At 39.6% G+C, this 11,591-nt stretch overlaps 1 protein-coding gene across 4 annotated transcripts in view; it reads right to left on the bottom strand.

The window, feature by feature from the left end:
- Positions 1-3,692: 3,692 nt before the first annotated feature.
- nfat5b (nuclear factor of activated T cells 5b) overlaps positions 3,693-11,591 on the bottom strand; it is a 35,822-nt gene continuing 27,923 nt past the window's right edge. For 3 of the 4 annotated variants that reach the window (XM_088992490.1, XM_088992492.1, XM_088992493.1), the window contains 6 exons: positions 11,489-11,541; positions 10,646-10,778; positions 10,440-10,508; positions 9,523-9,614; positions 7,221-8,880; positions 3,693-6,400 (listed from right to left, as the gene is read on the bottom strand). In XM_088992490.1, the coding sequence (XP_088848616.1) occupies positions 6,165-6,400; positions 7,221-8,880; positions 9,523-9,614; positions 10,440-10,508; positions 10,646-10,778; positions 11,489-11,541 (2,243 nt within the window). In that variant the 3' untranslated portion in view covers positions 3,693-6,164. The remainder of the gene's footprint in view (positions 6,401-7,220; positions 8,881-9,522; positions 9,615-10,439; positions 10,509-10,645; positions 10,779-11,488; positions 11,542-11,591) is intronic. The other variant, XM_088992491.1, reaches the window with a different exon arrangement.

Raw genomic sequence — 11,591 nt, 5'->3', positions numbered from 1 at the left:
AAACATGAGCGTTTACATACCGTCGGAATTTTGGACACTACAGCAACGTGTTGTCCAGCAATGTGTTGAGGGCTCGCAGATAAAAAAAATAATACTTGCTTTTTCGCAGCACATTTCCCGTTTGGGATGCTGTTTGTGATTTTGATTGGATGCTACTGACCTATTTTGGCCACTGCGGTCGTAACAGGTAAATGACCCTTTTTGCAAAAATGGTAAAAAGAAAAACTATGAATACTTCAGGTTGAATGGACCGAAGGGTTCGCCTTTGTGGAGAGAACAGGTTCTGTCGTGATTCTAATTAGTAATAGAAAAATGTCATCGATGAAAAAGTCAAATGTCAATGGTACTTTGACACACCCCACGCTACGTTCGCATCAGTATACTGTACTTTGCGAGCGATAGCAGAAAGCAAGTGTGCATGCTACTGAGCAGTGTGCATGCAAGTTAGCAGTAATTTTGACTATGGACCCGGCAACTTGACTTTCATTCCACTAGCTTGGCTGGATTTTTTTTTTTTTTACCAATCACGAGGAACATACATTCTGACATTTTGTTAACATCTGCAGAGGCAGATTGAGCACTCCAAATTGTCCATAGGTGTGAAAGTGCTTGTTGTTTGTCTTTGTGTGCCATGCGATTGGCTGCCAACCAATTCAGGGTGTTCCCCGCCTCGTGCCCGAAGAAGGCCGAGATAGGCTCCAACACCCCCCGCAACCCTAATGAGATGGTATTTATTCAAGAAAAAAATAACATGGAGGTACAGCATTCCTTTCCCTCCTCCCCATCTTACGCTCTCATTTTATCTTCTTGGGAGGTGGTGATGGCCAGCTCTGGCAACATTTTGAGCAGCAACACAGAGTACAGTACATACAGACTCATGTAAGAGCAGGCAACTTTGATTAGCCGCACCATAACTAGTCAACATTCAATATGTAGTTACTACGTATTGGCATTACTAGGACCAACAGTTACTTCCATTTAGCGTTGTTAAATTCACATTAAAATATTCGACAGAGTTGTTGACTGATTTCACTTCATTTTTTGAGCGATAATTTCATTTATATATTTGAACAAAAGAAGTGAGGTGAAGTACAACTTTATTGTCAAATGAGATGTCAGATGAAATTTCTTTCTTGTCAAGGAGACACTGTGGGTGCCCTAGCTGCCATCAAAAGAACAATTAATATAAAATTACAAATTAATACAAGACAACACTGTACATAGACCACAGCCATGCAGTCGTGCAATGTCTACCACTTTTCCTGCATACACTTTGTTGTTTGAAGCAGTTATGGATGAAACAGGAGGGAGGGAATCAAAGTGACTTATCACCAGTGGATGAAAGATGTCATCCTGAAAATATGCACAAGTCTTCTACAAGCTAAGTTTGAAAGCAACAAGAAGCTGTAACGTCCATTAATGAAAAAGTAAATCCGCTGCAATTCCAAGCCACAAATTTGCCCTTTTTTCCCAGTAATATCCAATAGAAATGTCTCTTTTGTATTTTTATTTTAAACTTTCACGAGTATATCCAATAAAAGTGTATAAAAAAACAAAGAAGCTTCAGAAGACAAATATCCATGTTGTATATGTTTAATATAGATAGCAGCAAGTTGACAGAAAAAAATGAATCCCAACAAAGTATATATAGTTTTTGGTTTTGTGAATGACAATTGTTCTCATGGTTTGAAACCTTAAAGAAAAACATCACTTTTTGTTTTCTGGATTATTAAACACAACGTGCAGGAGTGCTTCAATTGTGCTGGGAGACTTTAAAGGTGAAACTGTCAGATGCAGCAAAACATTTTCAGGCTCATTTTCTCCACAAGATTAAACAATGAAATGTGATCATCAAAAGCAATGTGATTAATCTTGTGTGACTTACTGGTCCCAGTACCTCAACGACATAAAGGCATCAGACAGTTTAGGCAATCAAGCAAACCACCAGAGAAAAAGCTCAACAAGTTTAAAATATGAGATGAAAAAGAATTTTGGTTCCCGTCATTGTTAAAAACTAAGCGGCTACATAGAAAAATATATATTTGAAAACGCCTCTACATTTACAGTTTGGCTGCATAGCAGTTTCAGAAAACACGTGCATCCATGCCTACACAAACGCATTGGATATTTCTGTACAAATCTGTTAGATGGATGACAGGCATTTCAATCCGTCACATCCCTGCTGAAGAGCATTACTACTACATTTAAAGTATCTTGGCGTGCACCATTACATCACTGGGAAGTATGATGGATGTAAAGTAGATTTTGTGACATGCACATGTATTTTTACAGTACGGTATCAAGCAGCGGTGCCTTGCGATATGAGTTTCATTCGCTCTACAACAACTTTTGCAACTAAAAACACTCAAGTAATTGTTTATCAGTCCGTAATACTGCACTTTACATACATACAAATGGTTACATAGTAAAAACGACTTAAAACCGTTTTTTGTCACACTATACCAATTGACATCATTGTGCTACTCTTCCTGGTGTGACTTGGCTACTTTGGGCAGGTATAAGACAGACAGAAAGAGCTACTGTTTCTTGAGATATCCATCTATCAACAGGGCGGTAATATTATTAGTCTCTTTGCAGAGGAAAAATAATTTCACCACAAGTACTTCCTGTCTTTATTTAGCAGGAACATTAACATAGCGGACTCGTAGGCAAATCTGTAGGAGTCCAATTCTTTGTTTCATGTTTAGTTTGAGAGTAAACTGGGAGGGGCAAACTAAATTTGGAATCTATATTTAGTCTATTAAGTATTGTTCTCTATTTGTCCAAAATCTCTATTTGTGGAGTCCAGTTTACTGAACATCTCATATCTCAAGGCACCACTGTATTTGGAGTGATATTTTCAAGAGATTTGAGCAAACTATAATTAATGAACCTGTTATTAAAATAAATGCTTTTTCTATTGAAATCATGTGTCAAACAATTTAAATAATTTCTCCCACATACAATATAAAACATGGATGTACTCCACTGGAGATCAGTGTGAGGTTTGCAACCCTTCTGTGCACTCACAACGAGTATTCACACTATGCTGACATCTTATCAGTTTGAATTAGTCATCATACTGAAAGTTATTGTTCCTATTTAAAAGGATAATCTGTGAAGTTTGGTGCCATTTGCTCCAAAATGTTTGGAGTGTTACATTTTTTCAAAACTCACCAGAGTGTAGTTACACACAGACGTGAAAAATAATTTTTGTGTCACTACAAGTTTCCAAATGAAGACAGCAGATGTGGGCTCCAAACGACAATAGCTTACAATCGGTCACAGTTCATACGATCAAAACCCAACTACACAAATAAATACATGCGCCGAACTACTGTACTAAACCGATAAAAAAAAGCTTTACTCGAGAAAAAAAAGAACCATAAATATTAAACATGAGAGATCTTCAGTTTCACAAGTTTCAGGCGAGCCAATCACACGTATCTTTCAGGTGTCCTTTGGGAGTACATGTAATGTCCCACTGAAAACAGCCCTGCTCAATGCAGGATACTGTCACATCGTGAATCACATTTGTCAAGGTTACACTGTATGTAATACTACTTTTACTATTTTAAAACAGATTCTTATCTTACAGACAGTGTATTGTCGGTGTTCAAATACATTGACATGTTTCGGCGTCTACTTCCGACTTCATCACTCTGACGAAGACGGAAGTAGACGCCGAAACATGTCAGGTATTTGAACATCGACAATATACTGTCTGTAAGATAAGAATCTGTTTTAAATTAGATATCAAGTAGAAAGGATTAACTTAATACAACTACTTTTACTATTATCCAAATAGCTCTTTTTTGGCAGGTAGATAATTTCAATTTAGTGGGCAACACATAAATTCTATAAAACTGCACATGAACAAAAGAAAAGTGCACTTTTGTTTAGTATTTTGTCAGAGACCAGCCCTTGAAACAGCGATAGAAATGTCAGGAGAAAGGGGAGAAGAAATGCCTTACTATTTGACTTTTACATACGTAGATAGAAAAGATAAAAAAAACAGAAAAAAGATATGCAAGCAACAGGCCATAAAACTGGCCTGTCATCAGAATTGAAACAAAGCTGGCCAATCCTACTAAAAACTACTCAAGAATGAATAAAGTATGCTAATACACAAAAGGTGTTGTTGATCATTCAATAAAGTCATTGCATTTGTAAGATTTCAAGGCCATGTATAAAATATCCCAATCAAGAATGATAAAGAAATCTTTCAGTAGTTAAGGTATTTAAAAAAAAATGTCCCACGGCTAGTGCCCAAAGACGGCTGGGATAGGCTCCAGCACCCCCCACGACCCTAATGAGGAATAAGCAGTACGGAAAATGGATGGATGTTCAAATGTCAGATTTTTGTGATACAGGGAGGCAAATTAATAATTTCAAAATCTTTTCGACCGTTAATGTGACCTCTAACCTGTAAGGTGAAAATGATGGGAAAAAATTGGGCATGGGAAGTAGAAATAACCGCAGAAATAATGTGGTCATTTGAGTGTAAATATCCTCTTACAACTTGGATGTTCATACTGAATCAAAGACATTCAACTACAGAGACTACTAGTCAGCACACACTTTCACCCATTTAGGTTAACATTTAACACAAAATAAAAATCTGTGTTGGCTGTTCCTGATGTGTTTTTTTTTGCTATTTAGCAAAACCCTGAAGAAGTTGTATTATTGCACGTCGTATGTGATTTTAAATGCTCATAATTCTTTCCACCTTGTTGAAGGAACAAGTTCCATCTGAAAGTTAGTTGGGCCACATTAGCGATGGGAAATGCTTTGAAATAATGTATCTGTTGTCCCTTTCAATTTCTCCACTCTGAGATGAATAAAGGTTTATCCAATCCAATCCTTTATACATCACCCAAAAATATTTGCCTTTGAACTGTGGTGTGGACACTTACGTATATCAACTGTATGTAAAGCACATTCTCTGGAAACAGTGGCTCAGGTAGCAATCATTTTTTCCCAATTCTCACCTGATTAGAGCCAAACAAATTGGCTGAAACAGCGTTGAACACTTATTTTAAAACCTAAAAGCATGCTTAACGGAACAGCCTGGAGTGTAGAAATGTACGCAATGGATTGTGTGTGCTCCACACAAGTTACATCTGAAACGTTACTCAGAGAGCTGGATTGCCTCAATGTCAAACAGCATGAATTTCTTTTCCGAAGGGATCACAAAGCAAGCATTTCTTCCAGGTCAAGGCAAACTTCTGAACAATAATAATACAACAATCCTTGGTGAAGCGTACCGGACGCAAAGTTGAGTCCATCAATGGAATTCCAAAGGACACATGACATAATATTGAACGAGTTTACATTCTGTGGTTTGTATTATGCACACACAGTCAAACACAAATATTCTACAAAACCTTTTCGAAAAAAAAATCTTTAAAACTTCCTCACGTATCTCAACTTCACTGCTATCTTTAACGAATAATGTTACATTCTGTGATGCGATAATATAAATGAAGGACTCCTATAAGAACTTGGCATGGGTCCTTTTACTCATCTTAAAAAACGGGTAATTTAATCAAAGTAACAAAAAAATCATTTTTCCTTCAAGTCACCATGGTATTTCTATAGATTTTCAAATGATTTTTCATTTGTCCAAACTGCAAATCAAGTTCAGCCTAATTAGAGTGCACTTGCTGGACTTTGCTTAGTCAAACCTCCTGTCACAAAAGTTAAGCCAAAACACAAATCAAAGCAGGATTTATGGTAATTGGCTAATTTTGAGATCTCATGTCACTCCCACAATGGCACAAATGTATCGACAATGTTATTTCATTAAATATGATCCAAAATACTCTGTCAATTTTCTCTCAAAACACTTTCTGCGCTACTTTCAACTACATAACCACCATATTACGGTACATTCATAGCACACGCGGCTCAAACATTTCTTTCACTTGTACTGCGCTGTCAATATACAGTCAATCTATATCACTGAAATCTAGTTCACACAGAGGTGTTTTCAAAGAGTTGTCTTAAAAAATAACTGGGCCACCAATGACATCAAGACAAATCTTAAATGAGCAGAATGCAATCTGTGGCTCATTTCCAACTTGAATCATCTCATACTATTTTGATGCCTCATCGCAGGAAGGAAAAAAAATGAAAGAAAAATCCACAAATCTTTCAGGAAATTAGAAAGAACGGGTTATGCCGTTCCCCGGCTCTTGGCTGACCAGCAGACTATCAATTTTCTCCACGCTTCGTGAGGCCTTCAAGCCGCTGGGAACCGTCATTGACTGTGACGGTGACTGGTTGAAGAGCGACTGAATGCGGGCCTCACTCTCTCTTTGGTTTTGACCAGACTGGCTGATGGCAATGATCTGGTCGGACAGTGTATTTCCTGGTGCGCTTATCAGCTGACCACATTCTGTGAGAGTGGAGAATACAAAAGGTCGGTCATTTTTCTTGAAGATACTAGTAACAATGGGAGCGATAAGAATTTAATGATTCCAATTCCATTATCAATAAATCTTACCTACCAGATTCATAAGCAGTTAGTTTATTTTTTCTCTTTGGATGAGGGGTGCAATAAAAATGGTTTATTAGTTTCACCTGTTTTAATGCCTTAATATGTTAACATTTAGACAGTACACTGTATGCTGCATGTCCACCATACACTCATATCGTATAAAATATCCTTTGGGGGAAACAACTTCTTTCTCAAAGAATATTAAGAGGCTAAAAATCACAATACAGTTATTGTGTACATTGTTAAGGAGATAATGAAAATTTTGAGTTGTTAAATGCAACTGATACAACAACGTTAAACTTTGAGATTGAGAAAAGCCAAAAGAGTGCTTCTGACTAATCATTCCTGCCAGGTTATTTCATCCTCTTTTTTATGGACCCGGGACACATACTTCCTGGTACAAAATAGAGCATCTGTTTAGAATGATTTTTAGACCCGGACATTTTGGGCACTCTGTCTTGGTAGGATGCAACACCCCCTTTGATGATTGATGTTGTTCAGTTACGTAATTCACATTGAATTGACACTCAAAGTTATATCTGTAGCCACCTACTGAGTGCAGTGTAAACTGACCTTAACTGTAGGGCTTGGTCGAGGAAAGGCTTTAAATTGCTAGACCTTTTTTTTAAATGTACAAGCTAATCTATTTTGTTAATATTGGATTAATAAGTGGTTAGAAAAGGTTAGAACAGTTTTAAATATGTTGAATATCGCTCACCATTTTGAATTCCAAAAAGGAAGAGTTCAGATTGAGCCTGGCTGGGCTGACCAATGATCCCACCAACTGCAGACTGAAAGAGAGTTCCTGGCTGCTGAACAGGAGATGAAGCGGTTGTTTGCTTGCTGCCTACGCCATTCGGTGAAGCAAACATGGCTGCCTGCGCGAGCTCCTGAGACAATCCGCCTTGCAGGGAGGCCATGTTTGGCGGAGGCATGAAGAGCCCGACAGACCGCTCTTGCCCATTGTTTGTGGTGTTTCCAAGTTGCATTGGCTGTTGAGCCTGATACAGGACTTGCGGGGGTGCATCATTAAGGTTACCTAAGGCCATGGGCTCAGGGCGGACCTGTTGGTTTACCGGCACCATGCTGGCCTGTGAGAAAAGCAGCGAAGCGTTCTCAGGCTCACGAGAAACTAGACTACTGCTGGTCAGAGGAGGCATCTGCCCCTGATTGCTGAAGAGGATATTGGATGTCTGGTCTGTGGTGGGCAAGGGGTTGTTGCAGAATAGTAGCCCGGCTGGCTGTTGTTGAGCTGGAGGCAGCGTGTTTGCAGGTGGATGCTGGGAAAGGTTCTGGAACAAACAATGCTGCTGACTTGGCTGAGCAAGGGGCTGAGGCTGGGAAGGCTGTTGTTGCTCCATTGGAGCACCTTGCTGAATTGGAGAGAGCTGAGTCGGAGGCTGAGCCTGAAACACCGATTGTTGTTCGGGGGCAGGTGTTTGGAGAGAACTGAGAAAAGCCAGTTGCTGCTGTTGGCTGCTATTGGTCGGAAGCTGACCTGAAAGAGACGTCTGGGGCAGGAAAAGAATAGGCGTTGAAGGTTGCTGGTCAGGGGAGGGCAAAACTGTCATGGGGTTTTGGAAGAGCACGGCCTGAACCTGCTCTGGAGTGTGAGAGGCGTTCTGGCTATGAAACAGACCACCTTGGGGATCGTGCGCTTCAGGCAAGGGAGTGGGATTGTGGAACGTTGGTGGTGAGGAGTGTGAGGCTGTCTGCTGGAGAAAGTTGGTCTGAATAGAGAGCAGATCAGTGGTCTGCTGAAAGAGAGACGTTTGCTGTTGCTGCTGCTGCTGCTGCTGCTGAGCCTGTTGGAAAAGTGATCCCTGGTTTGGCAGAGCACCTTGTGAAGAGCCCTGCTGCTCCACATTCACACACTGCATTTGAATTTGTGATTGGAATATCTGCTGTTGTAGATTCTCCAGCGCCTGCTGTTGCTGCTGCTGCAGTTGCTGATGATGAATTTGCTGCTGTTGCTGCTGAATTTGTTGGTTTTGGATCTGCTGGTGCTGCATATGGTGCTGTTGGTTGGTCATTGAGTTCTCCGACTGAAGGGGCAAACCAAAGGTTTCGGGCTTAAGTTGCCTTACTGCCTCCTCTAACTGGGCCACTTCGTCTGAAGGGAACATGGGCAGCTGCTGCGGTTGAGGTCCAGAATCACCGCATGGCCTCACCATAGACCCAGAGCTGCTGACTTGCCTCTCCTGTCCAAGATCCACCATTGGCTGAATTGTAGATAGACCCTCTGTGTTGCTAAAAACTCGGGCCTGGCTCTTGTCAGGGTCGTCCGAGGACTGTGGCAATGCGCTGGAATATTCTCTGTTGGTATTTCGAAGACCCATTTCTGGGTTCTGCTGGGCTGGACAGAGGTCAAGTGTCTGCTGGCAGAACCAATGACAAGTTAAAACAGTAGTGTAATTCATTGTTTGTGAGTAATACACCAACTCATTCACTGCCAGACGATGTGAAAAATGTGTACACTCCAGTGCCAGGGATTTTGTAATTTTCACTCAAATTGCAGGACCCACAGAATATTGAGTTTTAGGACTACATAAACATTCAATGCAGCGTAAGAAACCTTGGACTCTCTTCTTTTATCAGAAAAAATAGTTACAGTAAAGTCTCGTTATATCGATATTCAAGGGAGTCTGAAAAAATATTGATATAACCGGGACTATCGATATATCCGACCCTGTTTGCATGTAATTTTCTCCGTGCGTGCATAGAAATAGTATCGATATAACCGGGACTATCGGTATATCCGATATCGATATAACGAGACTTTACTGTAATTTCTAAATTATATGGGTCTGGAGTTATCTAAGCTTGAATTAGGGGCAGCTGTACAAAAGGCAAATGCTGCCCCCTCGTGGGAGAGAAAAACATTACCAGAGGTCTCAGCAGCGCTTTATCTGGACACCCCCGCAAGAAAAAACAAAACCCCAACAAATTCCAGAATGGCGCTCCACGGCATGCTTTTCAATTCCAGAATAAATTCAGGTGACTTGGTTCAAATCAAATACCTTGAACACTCCAGTGGTTTGGAGGTTGTTGGTGACCTCCATTGGCGTGACTTCTTCTTTCAAGACTTGAGGCATAATGCGGGGCCTCAAAACTGTAACAAGATGTATGGGAAGGTAAGCACCAACTGGTATACATTTACTGTCAGTTGTTCTTAAAATAAACATCCGGGCTGAAAGGTAGTCCTTAATTCAAATGTCCCTTGAGCGATACAATTTACTAAACACACAAAAAAGACAGGGTTTGAGCAGCCGTTATGCATAACCTTATGAGACCACCAGATGAATGTGTACACAAAAGATTATCGAACCAAAAAAAAGCAACCATTGTCAACGGAAGAGCCTTCTTTGGCCACAATGTGATGGGGGGTTCTAGTTAAGGTAAGCCAACTTGAGTTAGAAGCCGAAGTTTTCAACTCAGCATGCGTTTGGAACATCACTTTCAAGTTCTAACAACACTGTGAGAGTGCTTTTTTTGTGTCAGATCAAGTGTGCCCTCATCATGAATTTCCAAGCATATACGAAAATATTGGATTGGATTGGATTGGATATGCCTTTATTAGTCTCACGGTAATACAAAAAATATACAGTAATTATATAATAAACGAAACTTGTACTGCTTTTATTAGTATTGACTGAAGCACTGGGCTTCGGCAGTCCTTTTTTGGGGCACTCTGAATAACCAAACGATTGGCATAAAGCATTTCACAGATTTTAGTGTTATTTTAATACAGTATAGTAATCTTTTTTTTTCTTTTACAGGCCCTGTTTCATGTATTACATTAAAAGTAGGATATTTTATTGTATTGTTTTTTTTTTTTTTTTTTTTTGGGGGGGGGGGGGGGGCTCTTATTGTTTTCAGTAATAACCCGTGACTAATATTTGAGAAGAAAATAAGTGAACACAGAGAGAGACTTTACTTTGATTGTCAAAGGGACATGTCTTCACTGGAGATGACACCTCTTTCTTCACTAAAACATCTGTGTTTCCTGCAAGATAATGCAATCACACATTTAAACATGACTAGGGAATTGCACTGTGAGCTCGAAAGAGATAATGATCTTTTCGGCTCGCCCTTAATAAAGTGAGAACTGTTGTACTTCACAAGAAACCGATATAAACAAACCTGCATCTGGATTGTAAGTAAACGGTTGAATATCATGGGATCTGCCAGCGACGGTGACCACATAGATACCCACACACACAGAAGAGGTGATGCTTTGGTTCTGGTAAGGTGGAACCTTCACGATCAAATGATTCTTTGGGCATAACATGAGGTCAAGAAGAAGAACAAAAGAATGAATGAATAAATAGATGAGTAACTGATACAGTCAGTACATCACCGAAATGCATTCCTGATATTCTGTTTGAACAGAAAAGGTAGTCATTTGTACAATAAAATTGCTTTCCACATTATTCTTTGACACAACATAAAGTCAAGAAGAACAGAAGATTTTTGCCAGCAAATATTTCTCAACTTTGTAGAAATTTGAACAAATGAATACTTGACTTAGGCTCTATCAGCACTGACATAAAAACCGGGCAATAAAAGTGAGTTTGTACCATCAATCCGATTCCTTTGAATGCTTTGTCTGGCTAAAAATAGTTGTCCTTTTTATCACGCTCGTTAATATTTGTTAGCTTTGAAAACGATGTTGATCTCACTAGGATTAGCCTGTTAAATAAAAGCTGTTTAGCAGTGCATAGCTAAAGATTCATCCATTTTGTTCCTTTGGACCGCTTTGTTTACAAGAGCAAAGGTCAAAATTGTCAGTGTTGAAACACACCTTTGAGACTGCATATTTAGGTCACAATACAAAGAGACCACTCAAACCTTTGAACCATGCAGCAGCCATATAAGATGATTATATCTAAATCACCGCACAAATCTCAAGTGGCTTCTACTTAGCTTATTAATGGCTGCCACAAATCACTTGCCTCATATAAAACAAGAAAAATGAAATCTAACCTGGTGAAACAATTCCATGTCAATTTCCGCCTCCATCTTCCAAGAAGTTTCATCTGAAAAAAGAAGATAGTTCTTGAATTGGGAATATTGTTACAATGCAATC

The sequence above is a fragment of the Hippocampus bargibanti genome, linkage group LG03, assembly GCF_051943395.1.
Source record: "Hippocampus bargibanti isolate YZ-2025 linkage group LG03, ASM5194339v1, whole genome shotgun sequence".
Lineage (NCBI taxonomy): Eukaryota > Metazoa > Chordata > Actinopteri > Syngnathiformes > Syngnathidae > Hippocampus > Hippocampus bargibanti.
The sequence above is the reverse complement of the archived record's forward strand: the minus strand, read 5'-3'. Positions and strand labels throughout refer to the sequence as shown.